At 42.6% G+C, this 24,189-nt stretch overlaps 1 protein-coding gene across 2 annotated transcripts; it reads left to right on the top strand.

The window, feature by feature from the left end:
* The first annotated feature begins 47 nt into the window (after positions 1–47).
* On the top strand, positions 48–23,724 carry LOC139537728 (protein transport protein Sec24A-like). 2 transcript variants are annotated; one of them, XM_071339412.1, is made up of 24 exons: positions 48–430; positions 4,892–5,458; positions 7,704–7,868; positions 8,182–8,259; positions 8,729–8,803; positions 8,931–9,076; positions 9,374–9,555; positions 9,693–9,795; positions 10,145–10,271; positions 10,574–10,683; positions 10,997–11,109; positions 11,542–11,660; positions 11,934–11,989; positions 12,210–12,416; positions 12,727–12,850; positions 14,559–14,717; positions 16,505–16,678; positions 18,043–18,153; positions 18,870–19,045; positions 19,411–19,548; positions 19,774–19,878; positions 21,321–21,413; positions 21,926–22,029; positions 22,343–23,724. In XM_071339412.1, exons 1-24 carry the CDS (start codon positions 373–375, stop codon positions 22,455–22,457), a joined length of 3,405 nt encoding a protein of 1,134 aa, XP_071195513.1. In that variant the 5' UTR covers positions 48–372; the 3' UTR covers positions 22,458–23,724. The 2 variants fall into 2 exon arrangements, with proteins under 2 accessions (XP_071195513.1, XP_071195514.1); XM_071339413.1 differs by lacking the exon at positions 8,182–8,259.
* Positions 23,725–24,189: the final 465 nt, after the last annotated feature.

Genomic DNA, 24,189 nt, shown 5'->3' with positions numbered 1-24,189 from the left:
GTGCCACGTGTACCAACTGCGCATGCTTGAGGAGGTTTCACGTTGTTCGTGCTGGTTGGGGAATCCCAACTTCCTGTGCAAGAAGAGAGAAGCAACACAGATATTACGGAAAGGAGTCTCACACGATTTTATTGACAAGGCCTACACCCGTAGTTGGACGGGGAACGGTCCTAACCATGGTCTGTGATAGCTAACGAGTTGGCTAATTCACTTTTTTTTTTTTTTTTTTTACCTGAAAGCCTGTGATAAAGACGCTCGGTTAAACAAACAGATCCCATTGCTAGCTAACTTAGCTGGTTAGCTAAGTAAGACGCAGCTAGCTATTCGCCAACGTAGCTTTTAAATTTGATTACGGTCGGTGTCTATTTCAAGATGTCCAGTACGGGGTTCAACTCTCAGAATGGGCCAGGAGGACAGCCATACGCAAATGGTGAGCATTTTCGCACTGTTAGCTAGCTAACATTACTGCCTCACAACTGTTTAGTAACTAACGTTAGCGCGTTAACAAGATAGGCTTTTACTTTATCCTAATCTGATTTGGCTGGTTAGCAGCTGGCTAGCTAACTACATTAGCTTGCTGCCTTGCTAATAATGCTAACCTAAAAGATGGCTAATGTTAGTGGTGGGCTAACTTACTCTTATCAAGACTATAGTTTAAAAAAAAAACATTGTTCATGTTAGTTAAGTTAGAAATGTGGATATAAGTGATCGCTTTGATTGCCCACTACGTAACTTTTAGCTAGCTAGGATAATCTGTTTTAGCTAGAGTCGTTGACAAATTTACTCACGTATCTAGCTATCTAAACTTAGTTATAGCTGCAATTTGTGTCAGTCACTAGTCTAACTGATAATTAACGTTAGCTAACTACTAGTGCTACCTTGAATGACGTTAGTCATAACTCAATTGAAGATCAAGTTCAGGGGAGAGACTGATAGTTTGGGTCATGATGATGCTACAAGTTGTCAGTTGAGTTAGCCAATTTGCTACTGTAGTTAGCTATAACTAGTTGACTCGTACGTGGGACTTAGATTTGGGTAATTGACCAAAAAGATTAGCTATATCATTTGAGTCTTGTAATTTGATTGATACCCTGTCGACTGATAAACTGTCATCCTCTAGTTGTCTTATAGGGGTTTAGTCTTTGTTTAGGGCCAAACTTTCCTCTCATTTGTTGAGGTTCTTTGGGTAAGGGTCGCGTGACTGTTTGTTGCGTACTTCGTTGCCTTTTTCGAATCACTTGGCTGGTGTCACATAAAATGTAAAATGTATAGTTATAATCGTATTATGCTTTGCAACGTCTACTCAGAAGTGAATGACGTACCACAGCGCTTTTCTTGTGCTCTACTTCTGTGTGTACATGTGGCACATTGGGATGATCCGTTTTAGTTGGATGACTTTTTTTTATTTTTTTTTATTAAGTAATATAAATATACTTTTTGTCTGGCATTTCTCTCCCTGAATGACATGTAAAATATTTATATACATACATACATACATACATACATACATACATACATACATACATACATACATACATACATACATACATACATACAGTACCAGTCAAAAGTTTGGACACACTTACTCATTCCAGGGGTTTTCTTTATTTTTTACTACTTTCCACATTGTAGAATAATAGTGAAGACATCAAAACTATGAAATAACACATGGAATCATGTAGTAACCAAAAAGTTTTAAACAAATAAAAATATATTTGAGATTCATCAAAGTAGCCACTGTTTGCCTTGATGACAGCTTTGCACACACTTAGCATTCTCTCAACCAGCTTTGAGGTAGTCACCTGGAATGCATTTCAATTAACAGGTGTGCCTTGTTAAATTCATTTGTGGAATTTCTTTCCTCAATGTGTTTGAGCCAATCAGTTGTTGTGACAAGGTAGGGTTGGTATACAGAAGATAGCCCTATTTGGTAAAACACCAAGTCCATCTTATGGTAAGTACAGCTCAAATAAGCAAAGATAAATGACAGTCCATCATTACTTTAAGACATGAAGGTCAGTCAATCTGGAACATTTCAAGAACTTTGAAAGTTTCTTCAAGTGCAGTCGCAAAAACCATCAAACGCTATGATAAAACTGGCTCTCAAGAGGAACGCCACAGGAAAGGAAGACCCAGAGTTACCTTTGCTGCAGAGGATAAGTTCATTAGTTAACTGCACCTCAGATTGCAGCCCAAATAAATGCTTCACAGAGTTCAAGTAACAGACACTTCTCAACATCAACTGTTCAGAGGAGACTGCATGAATCAGGCCTTCATGGTGGAATTGCTGCAAAGAAACCACTAAAAGACACCAATAAGAAGAAGATATTTGCTTGGGCCAAGAAACACGAGCAATGGACATTAGACTAGTGGAAATCTGTCCTCTGGTGTGATGAGAGCAAATTTGTGATTTTTGATTCTAACTGCTGCGTCTTTGTGAGACGCGGAGTAGGTGAGCGGATGATCTCTGCATGTGAGGTTCCCACCGTGATGGAGGTGGTGATGATGTGGAGGTGCTTTGTTGGTGTCACTGTCAGTGATTTATTTACGATTCTAGACACACTTAACCATCATGGCTACCACAGCATTCTGCAGTGATACACCATCCCATCTGGTTGGTGCTTAGTGGGACTATCATTTATTTTTCAACAGGACAATGACCCAACACACCTCCAGGCTGTGTAAGGGCTATTTGACCAAGAAGGAGAGTGATGGAGTGCTGCATCAGATGACCTGGCCTCCACAATCATCTGACCTCAACCCAATTTGAGATGGTTTGGGATGAGTTGGACCGCAGAGTGAAGGAAAAGCACCCAACAAGTGTTCAGCATATGTGGGAACTCCTTCAAGATGGTTGGAAAAGCATTCCAGGTGAAGCTGCTTGAGAGAATGCCAAGAGTGTGCAAAGCTGTTAAGGCAAAGGGTGGCTCCTTTGAAGAATATCAAATATAAGATATATTTTGATTTGTTTAACCTTTTTTCTTACTACATCATTCAATATGTGTTATTTCATAGATTTGATGTCCTCACTATTCTACAATGTAAAGAATAATGTAGTACACACACACAGTCAAAATAGAGAAGAACCCTTGAATAAGTGTGTATAAACTTTTGACTGTGTGTACAGTTTGATAACTGTTTAATATCAATAATTTCTGGAGGGAAAGTTAACCATCCAACTGGACTGAATTAAACACTAGCTGTCAAATTGTGTTATTTGTACAGTACCAGTAGTATTCATTCTTTGTCTATAGATAACCAGAGAGAGTTTCGATTAGAGCAGGACATGTTCTTTATGCTGTTGGGTTTGGCTATTGATGATTTATGATTAAACTCCCTAGTGTAGAGTTCATCTGGCCTTCATATTTTCCTTATCTCTGTATTAGAGGCAATAAAAAGTCTCTACTCCAATATAGGTTTTTGAACTCTGATCATTCTGGACAGAGTGGATTTAATCTAGGGTGAATTCATCCTACTTAATTTACTTTAGGCCTAAGCAGTGCCTTTATCGAAACAATGGCATATTTTATCAGTGACCTGTTTGCTGTACAGTTGTGCTAAGATTTTGACTCCATGTTTGACTCTTATACTTGCCTCTGTAATTGGCTGAGCACGTGTACTCGGCCCAGGCCAGGTTCACTGTGATTGGAGGGAAGCCTTCAATACAACCACCGTGGCCAGCAGGCAGCTTAATGTTGGAGATTTCACTGGCCTGCCCGGAAAGACAGGGATTATGGGTGTTCATCTTCACCATTGAGGAGTTGTTTTCTAATCCCACCTTCTCCACCTGTTTATCCTGGCTTGTAATGTAGCTCAAGACTTCTTGGACATGTAGCACGCTGTTGCCGCCAGTCAGTCATGACTATTTAATTATAGGAAACCCTGTTTCTACCTAACAATCTTCAAGGTTAGGAGGTGTATTTGATTGCAAAAGCTCTATTTCTGTTCTGTTTTTGTGTCTGGTATCATTTGTTCAGATCCTCTATTTACACTCACTGTCAGTACAGGAGTGGCGTCCAGGTGAGATTAGACTATATCCTGCACTGTTACTGTGTTGAGAAATGTGATTGCTGTGTCAGTCTGTCCACATATCGTTTGCCTTATTTTGGAGACTTTGTCTGTATTTTCATCCCAATTTCCCTCGCTGCTATTTAGTGATTGGGGGGGGGAATCAATAGTTACATATCGGGATATTATTTTTGACAATATATTTTCATCAATTATAACTATTATTTAGTTTTGACAATATCACAATATTATTTTGGGCAAGTTTGCTGTACCTGCACCAAAACTCCAGTATTTGTCCTTGCATATTCTCCATCTTTTGAAATGGGGAGCCAATTTGTTTTCAGCACGTTTATTTCTGTGACTGATCTAAACTTGTTTTCTCGTGGCTCTCTTGTCCCTCTGCATCAGACATATGGTGAGCATATTGTTTGGACATTGAAACGCAATGAAATCACAGTATCGAATCACAATACATATAGAATCGTGAGAATCGCAATACATATATACATATATTGTATTGGCACCTAAAGTATCGTGAAAATATTGTATTGGGAGGTCCCTGGTAATTCCCAGCCCTATTGCATTTAGCCTGATGTTTTTGCTACTCTCAAAGTTATCTTGCCCAAATCCTTCTTCAGAGCCACAAACTGTTGTAGGACTAGTCAATAAATACTGCCAGGCAGTTTTACATCTAGTAATGAAACATTTTTTCATGTTTTTTATTAACTGACAGGCAAATGAGGCAGTCAGCTATTACTCTTTAGACCTTCTTTGGAATGCAGACTATAGTCATGGGATATTCACATGGGATGTCAGTGTGTTGCTGTATTTTATGTCAAACTCTGGCCTGGAATCTAATCTCTGTCATGATCCTGTCTTCCAGGTCCCTTACAGAATCAAGTAGTGCTGCAGCCACCAGGACCGGGTTACAACATGGCCCACCAGCCTCCATACAACCCAATGCAAGCCAAGGGCCCCATGCCGCCTGGCCCTGGACTCTATAACTCTGGGCCCTACCAGCCCATCCCACCAGTCAGCTCTTACCAGGCCTCCCCAGGTCAGCCCATGTTAAACAGGCCTCCTATGGGACCTCCCCACCCCATGACCTCCCCTCAGTCCACCAGCCCTTTCCCAGGCCCCAGGATGCCCCCAGAGCAGGCCACCCCTGCTCTACCTGTGTCTGCTAACAGCTACTACCAGCACCCCCCAGCCTGGCAGTATGGGGCCCTTCCACTGATGGGAGCTCCTCCACCAATGGGGGTGCCGCCTCCTATGGCCACGCCTCCCCTCGCGTTTGTGGATAATCACGTGACCTCCTCGCCTAGCTTGGCACCACTCCAGGCCTCCTCGGCGGGGTACAGCGCAGCTCCTTCTCCTGTCTACCACAACGCCATGCAACCCTCGGGTCCTCCCTTGCCTCCAACCTCCCTCCACAGATACACCCAGCCAGGTAAAACGCAGTGCAGGAGGGCTCTGGGATTAACACACTGTTACATATGCTACAGCAGTTTGACCTCCTACGATGAAAAACACTTGGTTGAAAAACATTTAGGCATTATGATATGACATTGACTGGTGGTTTGACTGTGTAGTGACACTTCATATCAGGATTAACAACAGGTCACTATGATGTCACAGGGAAGCGCCAGAAGTGTTCTAGCAAGCTGATGTTGGAAGTGGACATTGCCCCCTGCTGACACACACACACACACACAGATCCAATTGGCTGCACATATCTCCTTGGCAGAGACTCTTGAAAAGTTGTCCAGGGACCGATGGAGAGTTCCAGTAACCTCTGGTGATATACAAATCCATCACCAATATCAAATCAAAAACAGATTTTATTGCCGCATGCGCTAAATACCACAGGTGTAGACATTACCATGAAATTATTGATTACAAACCTTTACCAACGATGCAGTTAAACAAATAAATAATACAAAATACAAGTATTAACACAAGGAGTAAAATTATCAAGAATGGAGCTATATACAGGGAGTACCAGATCAATGTCCAGAGGTACGAGGTATTCGAGGTAGACATGGGCATGAATGCAGGGTAAAGTGACGAGGCATCAGGATAGATAATACGGTATTTGAGGTAGATATGGACATGAAGGCAGGGTAAAGTGACGAGGCATCAGGAGATGTAGTAATAACAGTAAGAACATGGTAGCAGCAGGGAGAGTGTGCACCTGTTCTTCAGTAAATGTTGGTAATTTATACTGGAATAGCTGAAAATAAATATTAATTCATAGTATTCCTTTTTTATATCTGTTCATGAGTTTTTAGTAGATAATTATTTTTTTTGTCTAATTAATGAAAAAAACATCTAATCAACAATGGCATTATTTTCAATTAACTCTGCAACTCTTCCACCTATTGACTTATTTCACAACTGAACAGTTTGCTGCCAAAACAAAGACAAATTAACATAGTAAAATATGTCTGCGCTATATATAATCACGCTGAAACCGTAATTTTAAACACCAATAGTATTCACTAAATTGAAAACCATCTTATTTAATTATTTCAGATATTTTTATGTGATGAGGCCACACAGAGAACCTGAGGTAATTAGATGTCTGTAAAAATCGGATGATTTAGATTACATAAAATCCTTGAAATTCTGGTTAAAGAATCTGGTGGTTTCTAGTAATATACCTTCCCTTTGCAAACCTGTGTGTGTGAGAGAGTGTCAGTGCGTGTGCATATATAGTCTTGTGAATGTGCATAGAGGCAGTGCAAGATAGTCTGGGTAAGCATAATTTCCTGGGTTCAGATAGACATTTTAGTCACTTACTCAGGACACACCCACACCACTAGCGGTATTTATGGTGTGTGGCTGTTGTGGTCAGAAGCCATCAGTGATTCATGAATGACAATCAAGGCCATTATCGCATTATGTAACAATGTGGTGTAAGAAATATCACGTTAGTCATCAAGGATGACTCCTTGATGACTGATTTTGAATAGGATTCACTCCAATTTGGCCAGTTGACTATTTTCATTCAAATTGATTTGTTATCTTGATTTGATGACAGAATATTTATTCACACTTACAATATCTGAATGACAGATTTTTGCTATTGGAAGAATGGTTCACTCTTGTCTGAAATGCCCCAGTCAGTGTAGTCTCTGTAGTAACTGGGGTTCATTGACATTAGCTAGCTCTGGGTCACCAGCATCAGCTGTCGTGGGACTCGTCACCTCCAGTGTAGGGATATAATGTTACTCTCCTCAAAGGGGCCTATTTTCCTCTTATGCACGATAGTCCCCATACCATATACGATATATTCAATTTCTCTATGGCTAATTGGTCTTTTGACCAATCATATCACATCTTTTTCAGAGTCAAAAGACTTGGTGAAATTAAAATCAGAATTGGGCTGCCTGTGTAAATGCAGCCATAGGCTACATTGTCATGATATGCATCAGGTATCATCATGATGCAGCCTGTAGGTGCCGGTTTTATCGCCTTAGGTTAGGCCTATGTACAGGTTAGCCTTGACCGAGCCAGTGATGCATGGGCTGGCAGCACAAGACTATGTAGGAGCCACTTCTGTAAATATATAGTTGTTATGTTGACATTTTGCCCAAGGTTTGTGTTGATGGTTGTGATAGGATACTGTATAAGACATTTTAATATGTATGGCAAATGATCCTGAATGATGTAATGTTGTTGTGGTTGTCTAGGCTCTGCCCCTCCAATGAAACCCGTGGCTCCTCCTCACACATACCAGCCAGGTATGACAGCACCTTACGGCCAGCCACCTACAGGACCCCCACCCTCGATGAGACCCACTCCACCCCCCATGGGCAATGCTACCCCTCCCCTTCCCTTTGGCCCCAAGACTGATGGTAAGGAAATATCAGTTCTGGGACTCTAGTCTTACATCTCAGAGCAGGAGTGCTGATCCATGTTCAGTTTTGTATTTTAAATCAAATGAATAAGAGGGTAACCTGATCCTAGATCAGCACTCCTACTCTGAGACATTTTGTTTTTATCCTCATCTAACAATATGTTGTTTACCTTGGTCTTTGAAGCATCCACAGATATTTGTAGTTTATTTGTTGTAAATTGAAGTTTTAGTGGGGGGGGGGTGTATCCCAGAGTATCTCCAGCAGCCACCCTTGGGGTCTCATTTCCTTCTCTTTCCTCCCACCATGACAGCTCAGTGTGGGAGTGATGCTAGTGATGATGCTGCCCACACTGAGTACGACAACCAGGAGAATGATATTGAGTGTCCAGGTGTGGTTTAGTCACTATCAGTGTTGTGGTACTTGTGTTTGTGTGTGTGGTCCCTGTGTACTTTTGATGTCCTCTATTAGATTTTTAGCATGGTTTCTCAAAGGAGGAAAGGCCCAGAGAACTTCCATGGATCTTTCAGATATTCTGTGTTTACATTCAACACTTTCTAAGTCTGTGTCTTAGTTTTTGCCATTATTACATTTTAGTGACCTCATGGGTATCCGATTTTTCATTACATTTTTCATTAAAGTGTCTTAATGTCTTTCATTGTGAGTGAATTAGGTGCGTTGAATGATGCAATTCCTACATTTACTCTATCATGTGGCAATGAAACAAAGTGACCTGAAACATAAAACAAAAATATCTATGCTAATTACTAAGTTCTCCGAAAACATTTAGTCAACACTTTCCCCCCCCCAAAAAACTGAACTAAACTCATCCTGACTCTGGAATCTTTGCTCTGCAACAGGACACATACCCACACCTGCTAATGGCGCTCAAGTTCCCAACAGCTTTGATCACTTGGAGACAGGCCCTAAAATGGGTAAGTCCTCTACTACTCCATAGTTTAATCAAAAATTAATGACTAATATTACATTTTAGTCCCCTATATTTACTGCTAGCAACACTCAGAACTGACATGAGGCCTGTTTTGTTGCTTGTCCATATAGCTGGCCCACCCCAGCAGCCAGCCCCCCCTGCTCGACACATGGGTCTGTCCTACCCCTCTTTACCCCCAGGGTACCAGAACACCTCCGCCTCCCCCATGCAGGCCCAGACGCAGCCTTACAGCCATGCGCCTCAGTCGTACCAGCAGGTAAGACACCAGACTGCTCTCTGTTTTCTAAAACCAAATCCAAGACTGACATACTAACAGTACAAAGCTCAACTTTCTCTATTATATACAGAGCTTAGCACTTGCCTGATCACGTGAACACTTAGACATTTTAAAATGAACTGTGAATGTTGAAATAGGACATGAATAGATTGTTCAAATATTGAAACTTACCAGTGTTGCGTCCCAAATGGCACCCTATTCCATATAGTGCACTGCTTTTGACCAGGCCTTTGTTCATTGTACTCACCACTGTACTGTCCTATGTTTCCTCCCCAGCCGTCTGCAGGTCCAGCCCAGCTGAGCCCCTCCCTGGCTGGGTTGAGTCTGCAGTCCCAGACCCCTGAGACTCTGAGGGTGGTTAACCTGCTGCAGGAGAGGAGCCTGCTCCCCCCGGGCCCCATCACCCCTCCTACGCCCTGCCTGCCACAGGACCTGCAGAAAATCAACTGTCACCCAGAGTGAGTGATAGTTTGTCTGGCACTGTTTTTCAACGTCAATCCCCACCACAATGTTGAATATTGTCAATAGTGTTAATGTACTTTTACTGTAAAATGTACTGGTTCAGACCTGTTTCTCTTGCCTCCTCTCTCTACAGGGTCTTCCGCAGTACCCTGACCAGCATCCCCCAGACCCAGTCTCTGTTAAACAAAGCCAAGCTTCCACTCGGCTTGCTGCTCCACCCCTTCAAAGATCTCTCGGTAAGATGTTGCCCACTGTCTCCCAACCCTCAGTAGACTCTTCCTTCTACCCTTCCTTCTTCTGGTAAAAGATAGAAGAATGCATTTAGCCTAGAATAACTGTGTATTTAATCTACGCATCTATGATCATGTCTTTTAAATGTAATTTGTTTTTCATTTGTGTGGAATTTGGCATTGACGATTGTCATAACCTAACATGTCCTAAGGGTTTGATTTGTCTGTGAACTGCAGCAACTAGCTGTATTAAGTTTTATTCTTCAAGAATCAATGGTTACAGCTTTTAAAAACTGATGTACCAATCCCAGATTGTGCCTTTTTTTTTATTATTTGGTTTGTCTGTATACTGCAGCAACTGCCTGTGGTCACCTCCAGCACTATAGTGCGGTGTCGCTCCTGCAGGACATATATCAACCCCTTCGTGACCTTCCTGGACCAGAGGAGATGGAAGTGTAACCTGTGCTACCGGGTCAACGACGGTAAGGACCACAGCCACCAAGCTCCTCTTAAATGACACCCTGTCTATTCCCCATATTTGGCACCACTTTTGACCGCATCCAATGTTCATTCCAAACACATGTTTTAAGTGAGAAGTTAGGCTGGTCTGAAGCGGAAAAAGGACATTCACTTGAGCACCAAGGCCTAACTTCACCCATGCTCTACCAATATATTCCAGCACATAGCTTTGACCTAAACGTTCAGAATATCATTCACCTGATGACAGTCGTGATGGACAGTCCTGTTCTTTTGACTGATGACAACCTCCATGTTTGTTGTGCAGTTCCAGAGGAGTTCATGTACAACCCAGTCACCAGATCATACGGAGAGCCACACAAAAGACCTGAGGTCCAGAACGCCACCATCGAGTTCATCGCACCCTCAGAATACATGGTAAATACACATTATATAGTCTTAAGATCTGTCTATTTAAAGCAAGTCATTGCATGTTATTTTGCCAGAAAATCTGTGGTAAGTGGTTACATTCCCCCCCTTTTATCTGCTACTTGAATGCAGATGAAATTAGCAGTGTTCCACTGTTGCCCCGTTCATAGTGATTCCATCAGGCTTTCTGATTCCATGAAGTTGTTTATGATTTCCTGGAGTTGTTTATCTAGGAAGCATTTGCATGTTTTGTTAGGATGTGATAAGAGTGTGGCGTGTATCAGTGTGTTTATATTGATGGTGTGAAACCTGTCATCCTCAGCTGAGACCCCCCCAGCCTGCCGTTTATCTCTTCGTGCTGGATGTATCCCACAACGCCGTGGAAACGGGATACCTAGATGTCGTCTGTCATTCACTGCTGGAGAACATCAACGCGTATGTCTACATCAGTTACAGACTGAGGGTGCTCCCCAAATGGCACCCTATTCCCTATATAGTGCACTACTTTTGACCGGAAGCCATTGGGATGCAGATTAAATACAGTCCTGGGATAATGTCCACAGCCCTGACAGGATGGTTCATTACGTATTGTCCTATTAATCTATGTAATAACATATTCTGTACTGATCAATACTAGGTAGCTTAAAGACTTCAGTTTAGCATCAGATAGCCCTAAAACAATGTTTATTTGAGTTTTTAATGTGACTATATACACATTTTTGTCAATTTAATAACAAAAAGTGATTCAGACACAGAAATAAAATAACTTACAGAAGTATTGAGCAAGAAGAAGGTCAATATTAACTGAACCGCACCACACATCAGTGTGACCTGTGAGTATCGGCTGACTGACCATGTGTGTTCCAGGCTCCCTGGAGACTCCAGGACAAAGATTGGCTTCATCTCCTTTGACAGCACCATCCACTTCTACAACCTCCAGGAGGGCCTGGCCCAACCACAGATGCTCATCGTTTCGGACATTGAAGGTGAGACATTGAATAATTCACTGTCTAGAAATGCTTAGGAAAATGAGGAAGGTCCACACTCACTATTTGCAGTGAAAGAAAGGAAAATGTATTTGTTATTTTGTGACAAATGCTTCACCCAATCGGGCTTCAACAGTGTCTAAGTTGTGACAACGTGGAAAAACACCCTATAGATAGGGCTACAATATAAATTATGCTGTACTTTTAAAGTCTTTATTTCAGGAGGTTGCAGTGGTCTAATGGTCTTCTATGCTGTTTTTTCCTTTCTTACAGATATATTTTTACCAACACCAGACAGCCTTTTAGTGAACCTCAATGAATGCAAGGAGGTAAGGAGCTCTTAAAACTATTCCTGTGCAGATTCCCAAGACAGGCTCTCAACAAAATGTTAAACGAAAATGTTACAAGTCCAATCTGTCAAACTATTCACAGCAACATCGTGAAAATGCATCGACACACTCACATTGGGCAACTTTTTTTTGCCTGAACCTCTCTGACACTGTTTTGCATTTCAAAACTTTATTGAAAAATTTGTTTTTATTCGTACAGCTGGTGCAGGATCTGCTGAAGAGCTTGCCCCAGATGTTTGCCAAGACCATGGAGACCCAGTCTGCTCTGGGCCCGGCCCTGCAGGCAGCCTTCAAGCTGCTGTCGCCCACCGGGGGGCGCGTGTCCGTCTTCCAGACCCAGCTGCCCAATCTGGGCGTGGGGGCCCTCAAGTCCAGAGAGGACCCCAACCAGAGAGCTTCAGCCAAGGTAGGGACTAGCGAGAGCCTGGGTCTCACTGGTTTATGTATTTTGTATCCCAAATGGCACCCTATTACCTATATAGTGAACTAAGTTTTTAGGTCCCATGTGTAGGAAATAGGGTACTATTTGCTGTACATATCTTTTTAATTACTTGGTAAAGAGAAGTATGCAGTGTGCACATCTGTTCTGCAGTGGCGGTTAACTTGATATCCATCTCAATACTGGAGATATCGTTTCAGACATTTCTTATGCCTAATATTCTCATTATTTTTTAGAAATGTTTTGTTGTGCTCATTGTCTTGTGGTGATTCCCCAGGATATCCCGAACCTGTCTCCTGCCACAGACTTCTATAAGAAGCTGGCCCTGGACTGTTCAGGACAGCAGGTGGCTGTGGACCTGTTCCTACTGAGCTCCCAGTACTGTGACCTGGCCTCTTTAGGTGAGTGGTGCCTTCTGACTCGTACATCTGAACAGTGTGTTATTATTATTAACAAAGTGACCTTTTTTCAGCAGTGCTCTGTATGTGTCTCTGTGTTGCTGTATATAGTACCAGTCAAACGTTTGGACATACCTACTCATTCAAGGGTTTTTCTTTATTTTGACTATTAACTACATTGTAGAATAATAGTGAAGACATGATTCCATATGTGTTATTTCATAGTTTTGATGTCTGATCAAAATTCTTTAAGGTGTTGATCCCATGTTTTATGAGCTGAAATAAAAGATCCCAGAAATGTTCCATACGCACAAAAAGCTTATTTCTCTCAAATTCTGTGCACAGATTTGTTGATATCCCTGTTAGTTAGCATTTCTCCTTTGCCAAGATAATCCATCCACCTGACAGGTGTGGTATATCAAGAAGCCAATTAAACCGCGTGATCATTACAAAGGTGCACATTGTGCTGGGGACAATGGAAGGCCAGTTTAAATGTGCAGTTTTGTCACACAACACAATGTACAGATGTTTCAAGTTGAGATAGCATGCTGACTGCAGGAATATCCACCAGAGCTGTTGCCAGAGAATTGCATGTTCATTTCTCTACCATAAGCTGCCTACAATGTCATTTTGGAGAATTTGGCAGTACAGACCACGTGTAACCACGCCAGTCCAGGACCTCCACATCCGGCTTCTTCACCTGCGGGATTGTCTGAGATCTGCCACTCAGATAGCTGATTAAACTGGGTTTGCACAACCAAAGCATTTCTGCAAAAACTGTCACTGTCTCAGTGAAACTCCTCTGCGTTCTCGTCGTCTTCACCAGGGTCTTGACCTGACTGCGGTTTGGCGTCATAACCTACTTCAGTGGGCAAATGCTCACCTTTGATGGCCACTGGCACGCTGGAGAAGTTTGCTCTTCACGGATGAATCCCGGTTTCAACTCTACTGGGCATATGGTGTCGTGTGTGTGTGCAAGCGGTTTGCTGATGTCAACATTGTGAACAGAGTGCCCTGTGGTGGCTGTAGGGTTATGGTAGAGGCAGGCATAAGCTATGGAAAACGAACACAATTTGCATTTTATCGATGGAAATTTGAATGCAAAGAGATACCATGACAAGATTGAGGCCTATTGTTGTGCCATTCATCCGCCGCTCTCACCTCATGTTTCAGCATAATGCTCGGCCCCATGCCACAAGAATCTGTACACAATTCCTGGAAGCTGAAAATGTCCCAGTTCTTCCATGGCCTGCATACTCACCAGACATGTCACCCATTTAGTTTGGGATGCTCTGGATCGACATGTTCCAGTTCCTGCCAATATCCAGCAACTTCGCACAGCCATTGAAAAGGAGTGTGACAACATTCAACAACCTGATCAACTCTATGCGAATGAGATTAGTCGCGCTGCATGAGGTAAATGGTGGTCACGCCAGATACTGACTGGTTTTTCTTAAGGGATCTGTGACCAACAGGTGTATATCTGTATTCCCGGTGCCATGTGAAATCCATAGATTAGGACCTAATGAATTTATTTCAATTGACAGATTTTCTTATGAGGTCTAACTCAGTAAAACCTTTGAAATTGTTAATGTTGCGTTTTTTTTATTTTCATTTATTCAAATGCCACATAAGGCCCTTCGTATGTAGAACATCTTACTCTGGTTGGACTCATGTGTAATCTCTGCTTCATCTTCTCTCTCCCTCTCAGCTTGCATATCCAGGTACTCAGCAGGAAGTGTGTACTACTACCCCTCCTACCAGCAGCAGCACAACCCAGCCGGGGTTGAGTGCTTCCAGAAGGATCTCAAGAGGTACCTCACCAGGAAGATTGGCTTGGAGGCTGTAATGAGGATCCGCTGCACTAAAGGTAACAAGTCATCACTCAATACTTTCTCACTATGCTGATTGCCTTGCATTATGTTATTTCACATGGAAGCAGCAGCACTTTAAATATCTGACATTACATTATATAACGTCCTTGTGGAAAGTGTTCGCTGAAGGAAATCTCAATGACAATTGATGAAGGATACTGTGAACCCTGTAAACTTGTGGTTGTGAGTCTGTCTGTCTGCTCCAGTTGATTTCAGTATCTGGGAGTAAAAACTGTCAGATTAATTGTATTTCATTCAAATCTCTCGGACCCACTTCTATATCTAAAAAGAAACGTCCTTTCACTGTCAACTGCGTTTATTTTCAGCAAACTTAACATGTGTAAATATTTGTATGAACATAACAAGACTCAACAACTGAGACATAAACTGAACAAGTTCCACAGACATGTGACTAACAGAAATGGAATAATGTGTCCCTGAACAAAGGGGGGGTCAAAATCAAAAGTAACAGTCAGTATCAGGTGTGGCCACCAGCTGCATTAAGTACTGCAGTGCATCTCCTCCTCATGGACTGCACCAGATTTGCCAGTACTTTCTGTGAGATGTTACCCCACTCTTCCACCAAGGCACCTACAAGTTCCCGGACATTTCTGGGGGGGGGAATAGCCCTAGACCTCACCCTCTGATCCAACCGGTTCCAGACGTGCTCAATGGGATTGAGATCCGGGCTCTTCGCTGGCCATTGCAGAACACTTGCAGGAAATCATGCATAGAACGAGCAGTATGGCTGGTGGCATTGTCATGCTGGAGGGTCATGTCAGGATGAGCCTGCAGGAAGGGTACCACATGAGGGAGGAGGATGTCTTCCCTGTAACGCACAGCGTTGAGGTTGCCTGCAATGACAACAAACTCTGTCCGATGATGCTGTGACACACCGGCCAAGACGATGATTGACCTTCCACCTTCAAATCGATCCTGTTCCAGAGTACAGGCCTCGGTGTAACTCTCATTCCTTCGACAATAAACGCGAATCCGGCCATCACCCCTGGTGAGACAAAACCGCGACTCGTCAGTGAAGAGCACTTTTTGCCATTCCTGTCTGGTCCAGCGACGGTGGGTTTGTGCCCATAGGCGACGTTGTTACTGGTGATGTCTGGTGAGGACCTGCCTTACAACAGGCCTACAAGCCCTCAGTCCAGCCTCTCTCAGCCTATTGCGGACAGTCTGTGCACTGATGGAGAGAGTGTGCGTTCCTGGTGTAAATCGGGCAGTTGTTGTTGCCATCCTGTACATGTCCCGCAGGTGTGATGTTCGGATGTACCGATCCTGTGCAGGTGTCGTTACGCGTGGTCTGCCACCGCGAGTACGATCAGCTGTCCGTGGCGTCTCACAGTACGGACATTGCAATTTATTGCCCTGGCAACATCTGCAGTCCTCATGGCTTCCTTGCAGCATGCCTAAGGCACGTTCACGCAGATGAGCAGGGACCCTGGGCATCTTTCTTTTGGTGTTTTTCAGAGTCAGTAGAAAGGCCTCTTTAGTGTCCTAAGTTTTTATAACTGTGACCTTAATTGCTTACCGTCTGTAAGCTGTTAGTGTCTTAACGACCGTTCCACAGGTGCATATTCATTCATTGTTTATGGTTAATTGAACAAGCATGGGAAACAGTGTTTAAACCCTTTACAATGAAGATCTGTGAAGTTATTTGGATTTTTACGAATTATCTTTGAAAGACAGGGTCCTGAAAAAGGGACAGTTTATTTTGTATGTTGATTATTGTGAAAAGAAAATATAAAACTCTGACCCCTCAACTTCCATGCAGGTTTGTCCATCCACACGTTCCATGGGAACTTCTTTGTGCGCTCCACGGATCTGCTGTCCCTGCCCAATGTGAACCCAGACGCGGGCTTTGCTGTGCAGATGTCCATTGAGGAGAACCTGGTGGACATGCAGTCCGTCTCCTTCCAGGCTGCGCTGCTCTACACATCCAGCAAAGGTACACTGTCTGGAGCTGCTGTGATGGGGGGGGGGGGGCTCTGAGATCGTGTAGGGAGCTTTACCATAAAAATATTAGCTGTGTTTGAATACTCACACTAACCATACTATTTGTGACATACATTGAGTATGTAGTGTGCTTATAGGTCATACTATGGATATAGTTAGTATGCCAAAAGTTCCTGGATGTTGTACTACATTCACCAAATGCAATTCTTCAGAATGGGCGTGGCTTCACATTTTCAGATTTGAAGAAAATGGGGGGGGGAAATATGCTGCCGAAGTCCGAGAGCGAATACTAATTATGACAAATGTTGAGCAATGTAATAAAGTAATGACTTTTCAAATAAGTTACATTACATGTTATTTTGTCTGACAATTTGTTAGCTACGCTAGCCTTATGAACCACGTAGCATATCATTACAGCAGTTGCTTGTATGTTAGCTAGCTACCAAACGTTAGTTTGCTACTAATACATTGTACTTGCCAATATATTAACTATATACTATCTAACTGTTATTGACTTGATTATTCACGTCATTCTTTGCTTAGTTAAGTAGTATAGTTGTTGTGCTTTCTCAATGGACATTGTTAATGAAGTCAGTAAGATGTCTAGCTAGTATTTGTTATGCTAGCAAGAACTTGCATAGCAACAGCATCGACTTCCGGTAGGCAGGCTAAGCGCTAGTAAACTCAACTGAAAAGTATTCCGTTGGATTACAGTAAACTAAAATTAACTAATAGTATGTAGTGTATATTCTCATTAAGTATGTAGTATACAGTATGTTAGTATGCGTATTCGAACACAGCTATTGTCATTCTTTTTCTGTGGGATTTACTTGGTTTAGATTCACTGGGTGCGTCCCAAATAGTGTTAAGTTCATGTTTTAAGTATCCCTATACTTCTGTTATTACGGGGCTATCACTCAGTCAAGAGTGCGCCTGCGCAGGGAGTCTGTTGGTTGATGAACCTAGCCTTGAGTGTAATGGCTACCTTGTAGTGTGTTCGTATAGTAAACTTTGTTAAACTGGAACCTTGTCGTTGTGTCATTTCGAGTTAACAAATAGCACCCTATTCCATACATGGTGTACTACTTTTTACCAGGACTCAAAAGGCTCTTGTCAAAAAAAGTGCACTATATAGAGAATAGGGTGCCATTTGGGACTCAGCCTCACTGTTTGTAAACATGAACAAGTGAGATGGAACACTTTTTGTAATGGATACTGAAATTTGAAGATCTTATTTCTTTCTGAAGTGCAATTTAGTTTTATTTGTTTCCTTTCTAGACAAATATTATATTTCCGATGCATACCAATTGTAATGCTGAAATAATAATAACTTGTTGCTTGGTGTTGTTTCTACAGGAGAGAGAAGAATTCGAGTCCACACCATGTGTTTGCCTGTTGTCAACTCCCTGTCTGACATCTTTGCTGGGGCTGATGTCCAGGCTATCACTGGTCTGCTGGCTAGCATGGGTAGGTAGTTCCAGGGACGCAGTGTTGGTGTAGTTATTAAAGGCATGTTTATTTCCATCAGTACCAGGTGAAGTCCTTAGACTGTCCCATCATCCTGTGGTCTTTAATGTCTCATAGTGAGAACACGCTTGTCATCCACGCAGTGCCTTCCATAGCTGCCTCATTTGCATGGACAGATGGTGATGTCAGATGGTTGCCTGGTTACTGTGACCTTTGTGGAGTCCAAGTGGCTAAATCAAACTGACTGAAGACTAATCTTCTTATAATGTATTGGAGGTTTTATTAGTATCAGTCACTGATAAAATATTCTACATGTTATTCAGTCACTTTATTTGGATGGTCTGGAAAGTCCATCTGTCGAAGCTCTACAGATAAACACCTGCTTGCTAAGGTTAGAGTTGAGTTTAGAATAAGGGTAAGGGCTAAATTTAGGGTTAGAATGAGGGTTAGTACAGATGGACTCTCCAAATAGTGTTACCTGTTTTTCTAAAGAGAAACTACTGTAATATAAGGTACTATTATTGCTGGTTTACCCTGATATATATATATATATAAGAAATGATTGAACCCACTGGTTGCTTTTTGTAATGAAGGCCATGACTGTAAACATGTACTGTACAATCATGTAAATTGTGAATCCCAATCCCTGAGGTAAAAATGTAGCTGAGAGTTTTGAATTCAATGCCCTGTTCCTGATGTGTGTCCTCCCCCTCTAGCTGTGGATCGCTCGGTGACATCCAGTTTGAGTGACGCCCGGGACGCGATGACCAACGCTTCCATTGACTCTCTGACATCCTACCGCACCTCTGTGCTCACCATCCAGCAGCCTGGCCTCCTGGCCCCCGCCTGCCTCAGGCTGTTCCCCCTCTACATCCTGGCCCTGCTCAAACAGGTAGACTACCCACCCACTCTCTCCCTGGCTAGTACCCTGGCAGTCTACGGCTTCATCCCATATGGCACCCTATTCCCTGCACTACTTTTGACCAGGGCTCATTGGGCTCTGGTCAAAAGTAGTGTACAATATAAGGAATAGGGTGCCATGTGGGATGAAGCCTACTTCCCATAGGGATTTCAACTTTCCCCCGAAGAGAGGCTATTCCTGTAGTTATAATCCAATTTAGCATGGCATAAAAACCAGCTTTAAAACACCATAAGAAATCCAGTCAGTCAGATAAACTGACCAAGCTACCTTTTGGCTTACGGATCTCCTTTGTGATGCTTTGCTCATATGTTGTTTTTATTCTCTGTGGTCCACAGAAAGCTTTCCGAACCGGTACAAGCACCAGGCTGGACGACCGTGTGTTTGCCATGTGTCAGCTGAAGTACCAGCCCCTGGCCTACGTCATGCTGATGATCCACCCAGCGCTGTACCGCGTGGACGACCTGACTGACGAGGTGAGGGCAAGGGGAACAGAGCATAGATAATGAGAAGAACAATATTTTTCTCTACAGTTATATTATATAGTTTATCACCTCTTATACACTCAGATCATTTAAAGAAAGAACACTGATATTCAGGTCTATGCTTCTGCTTTCATCTGACGTGTGGATATATTGCACTTTTCCTCTTTTATTAACCTAACTTCTCTTTTCGTCCCCCTCCTTCCACCCCCTCCACAGGGAGCCCTGAACATCAGTGAGCGCGCCATCCCCCAGCCCAGAGTCCAGCAGCTGTCTGTGGAGAAGCTGAGCAGAGAGGGGGCCTTCCTCATGGATGCTGGCTCGGTTAGTAGCATGATGATGATGTACACTATATATGCAAAAGTATGTCAACACCCCTTTCAAATTAGTGGATTAATCTATTTCAGCCACACCTGTTTCTGACAGGTGTATAAAATAGAGCACACAGCCAATACAATATCCATAGACAAACATTTGCAGTAGAATGGCCTTACTGAAGAGCTCAGTGACTTTCAATGTGGCACAGTCATAGGATGCCACCTTTCCAACAAGTCAGTTCGTCAAATTTCTGCCCTTGCTAGAGCTGCCCCGGTCAACTTTAAGTGCTGTTATTGTGAAGTGGAAACGTCTAGGAGCAACAACGGCTCAGCCGAATAGTGGTAGGCCACACAAGCTCAACGAACAGGACCGCCGAGTGCTGAAGCACATAGGGTGTAAAAATCATCTGTCCTCAGTTGCAACACTCACTACCGAGTTTCAAACTGCCTCTGGAAGCAATGTCAGCACAAGAACTGTGCGTTGGGAGCTTCATGAAATGGGTTTTCGTGGCCGAGTAGACGCACACAAGCTTAAGATCAACATGTGCAATGCCAAGCTTCGACTGGAGTGGTATAAAGCTTGCAACCATTGTACTCTGGAGCAGACTTTCACCATCTGGCAGTCCGACGGACGGATCTAGGTTTGGCGAATGCCAGGAGAATGTTACCTGCCCCAATGCACAGTGCCAACTAACGTTTGGAGGAGGAATAATTGTCTGGGCTGTTTTTGATGATTTGGGCTAGACCCCTTAGTTCCAGTGAAGGGAAATCTTAATGCTACAACATACAATGACATTCTAGATGATACTGTGCTTCCAACTTTGTGGCAACATTTTGGGGAAGGTCCTTTTCTGTTTTCAGCATGACAATGCCACCATGCGCAAAGCGAGGTCCATACAGAAATAGTTTGTTGATCGGGTGTGGAAGAACTTGACTGGCCTGCACAGAGCCCTGACCTCAACTCCATCGAACACCTTTGCGAGCCAGGCCTAATCGCCCAACATCAGTGCCCTACCTCACTAATGCTCTTGTGGCTGAATGGAAGCAAGTCCCTCACGCAATGTTCCAACATGTGAAAGGCCTTCCCAGAAGAGTGCAGGCTGTTATAGTAGCAAAGGGGGGACCAACTCCATATTAATGCCCATGATTTTGGAACGAGATGTTGGATGAGCAGGTGTCCACGTACATTTGGTCATGTAGTGTTTCATTTATTAGGGACAGCTACAATAACAGCATTGACACATTGCATCATCAACAGTCGGATGCATTTCACCATCATGCTTTAGCTTGCGCTAATTTGCATGATGATTATTGAGGAATCCTTCTGTCATTTGGCGTACAAAATAGATAGACTTGCAACACATCTACAGTGGATTCTTCTCAACAAACAGACAGATGCATAACACGAACCCAATGTGACTGACTTCAGTCTTCTCCATTCTCCAACAGGTGATCTATCTCTGGATCGGAAGAAACTGCAACCCCGACTTCCTCACGCAAGTCCTGGGGGTCCCAGACTACGCTGCTGTGCCTCAGAACATGGTAAGGAACCTAAGCACCTGCTCCCCCTTTAACTGTTTCTCTTAGCCCAGCTCCCCTGCTCCTGACAAGGTTCTGTATCGCTCACCAAGACCTCTGTGTATTATACTGTTATAAACCGAGTGGTTCGAGCCCTGAATGCCGATTGGCTGAAAGCCATGGTATATCAGACCGTATACAATGGGTATGACACCATTTTTTTTACAATTAAATTGGTAACCAGTTCATGTAATAGCAATAAGGCGCCTTGTGTTTGCTGTAAAAGGCCTGTATTCCTCGGCTAAGGGCTGTATCCAGGCATTCTGCGGTGCGTCGTGTTTAAGAACAGCCCCTAGCCCTGGTGTATTGGCCATATACCACTTAATTCACACGTGTTGGTTGTATCTTTTGTTTGTGACTTATATTGTACTATGTGTGTATATATTGCACTATAATGCTGTTTAAAATGCGATGCACAACACATTTCCTGAAAGGGAGATCATAAAGATATTATTATAATGTGTTGTATCTCCCAGAACCTTCTCCCGGAGTTGGACACTGCAGAGTCCCAGAGAACCAGAGTGTTTGTTGGCTGGCTGAGGGAACAGAGGCCCTTTTTCCCCATCCTGCATGTCATTAGGTAGGCAGTAGTAACTAGATATCACTGGGGGAGTTCAGAGGCCATGGCTGCATTCCAAATGGCCCCCTATTCCCTTTATAGTTCACTACTTTTTACCAGGGCCCGTAGAGCTCTGGTACAAAAGTAGTGCACTGTTTAGGGAATAGGGTGCCATTTGGTTGAGTTTGAAGCCCAAAATTAAATGAGAAGTATTAAGATCAGGTTGAACTCATTGACAACGAGTTTTGCTGACCTGTCAAATGACAGAGTTCAATTCTGCAAGAGACTGTGTAAATGTTGTGGATCCAACCTTCCCTTTTCTGTTCCTTTCCAGGGATGAGAGCCCACTGAAAGCCAGCTTTATGCAGAACATGATTGAGGATCGGACAGAGTCGGCATTGTCTTACTATGAGTTTTTACTCCACGTCCAACAGCAAGTCTCCAAGTAAACGCAGCGTATGGAGTCAGCCCTGGGAACACTGACCGGATGTGCATCAGTGTGTGAACGAACGTTGGGAAGATTGAACCTGGCAGGAACGGCTGACTCTCACAGCATCTTCAGTTATGGCGCACTATTTTTGTGTCTAGCATTGCCTTTCCTAAAGATTGCCCCCCCCATCCGCAGACTTTCTTTCAAACAGATCAAACTTTGTGGTGAGCAGGACATGGACAGAGGCAACTAGGCTAATTCTGATTTGGCTGCTGATTTGGCTCTTTGTTTTCAGCTGGAACATGTGAAGACCAGGGAATCCATGACATGATATTATGTACAGCAGTGATTGAACAAATCAGTGTTTATTCTCATAGAGCTATGCTTTCTAAGAGATCTTTTCAGATACAGTTCTGGCTATGGATGTGAAGTCTTGTTCAAAAAGCACCGTTGTATTTGTTAATAAAGTAATATATGTATCATGCTGAAGGCCATGTTGGAGGAGTATCGTCTAACCTCGGACTGTTTATTATTGGATGTCAACTTATGCATAAGAATACAGTATATCTCAGCTACGATGATGACAATAGTAATCTACCAATTAGTGGTAAAGGACAGAAGTTTGGTTATTATTGTGTCGAACAAATCTCTAGGCTTAATGTAAAGTCCAAAATGTAGATGTTTTTAAAGGTGAACAGAGCTCGTTATAATTTCCTGCCTTGAATGTTGTTGACTAAGGGGGATTCCACGGTAACAGAGTGACACTGAGACTTAAATATTTCACTTTAAAATGTATTTCAAACAAAAACCAGTGATTGCAAAGTTAAACAAACCATACAACTCTATGCATAATGTCTGTTACTGTGGAATTGGAATTGCCCCTAAGCAATGGAATGCCGTCTCATCTCTTGGGTCTGGTCTTTCCTTCAAAGACTCACCCTTTTTCCTCCTCTTGGACATTCAAAACAACTTATCTTTTTTTTGTGTTTTTAGTTTAATTTATGAGATTCCCGATCTGATTAAATACGGTTATTGCCTTGTATGGGAACTCACTTTTTATTATTGAAACTCTGTTTAAATACAGATACTATATATGAAATATTTTAATATAATAGGATATGGGAAATTCTTTAACACAGACATAACAAAGCCATTCTGATCTTTTAATCATGCTTATTGATACTTGTATATTGAAAATACTACATTATAATGGTAAAGAATTGCTGATTTTAGTATGAACATATGAAGATGAAATGACGCTAATAAAATGTTTGGGACTTTTTAAACGTAGTTGTGGTTTGTCATGGATGGGCAGAGTATGTTTTAGGTTACATGACCAAGGAGCTATTGAAATTAGAAAGTTTGAAAAATGAAAGAAGAAAAAAAACGTGTGAGATAAATGGACAAACCAAAGGGTGCGTGATATAGAAGGGTAATCAGTGGCCATTCTGAACCTTGTTTGAGTCCAGTAGGTCACATGACCAAGGAGCTATTGAAATGTTACATTTTGAAAAATATAAAAAACATGGGATGAAAATGGACAAACCAAAGGGTGTGCAATGTGTAGGCCTACTGAGTGTACATAGGTGGAAATTCACAAGAAAACAACTTTCACTTGTCTACAAGACAGTAATATTAAATTGTCATATTGTCAAGGTAATTATTTAAAAAGTCCTTTAAAAGTGACCAGCTCTTCCGCACTGGTATCAGTCCCACATAACTATTCAAAATGATGTTCTGACAGTCTGCCG

Source organism: Salvelinus alpinus, chromosome 13 (genome assembly GCF_045679555.1).
Source record: "Salvelinus alpinus chromosome 13, SLU_Salpinus.1, whole genome shotgun sequence".
NCBI lineage: Eukaryota > Metazoa > Chordata > Actinopteri > Salmoniformes > Salmonidae > Salvelinus > Salvelinus alpinus.
The sequence above is the reverse complement of the archived record's forward strand: the minus strand, read 5'-3'. Positions and strand labels throughout refer to the sequence as shown.

Bases quoted from the DNA above. Each gene is read 5' to 3' on its own strand.
- LOC139537728 (XM_071339412.1), top strand. From the start codon at position 373: ATGTCCAGTACGGGGTTCAACTCTCAGAATGGGCCAGGAGGACAGCCA. The intron at 5,459-7,703 runs GTAAAACGCAGT...GTGGTTGTCTAG, and splicing joins CCACAGATACACCCAGCCAG to GCTCTGCCCCTCCAATGAAA. The intron at 9,077-9,373 runs GTAAGACACCAG...TTTCCTCCCCAG, and splicing joins CGCCTCAGTCGTACCAGCAG to CCGTCTGCAGGTCCAGCCCA.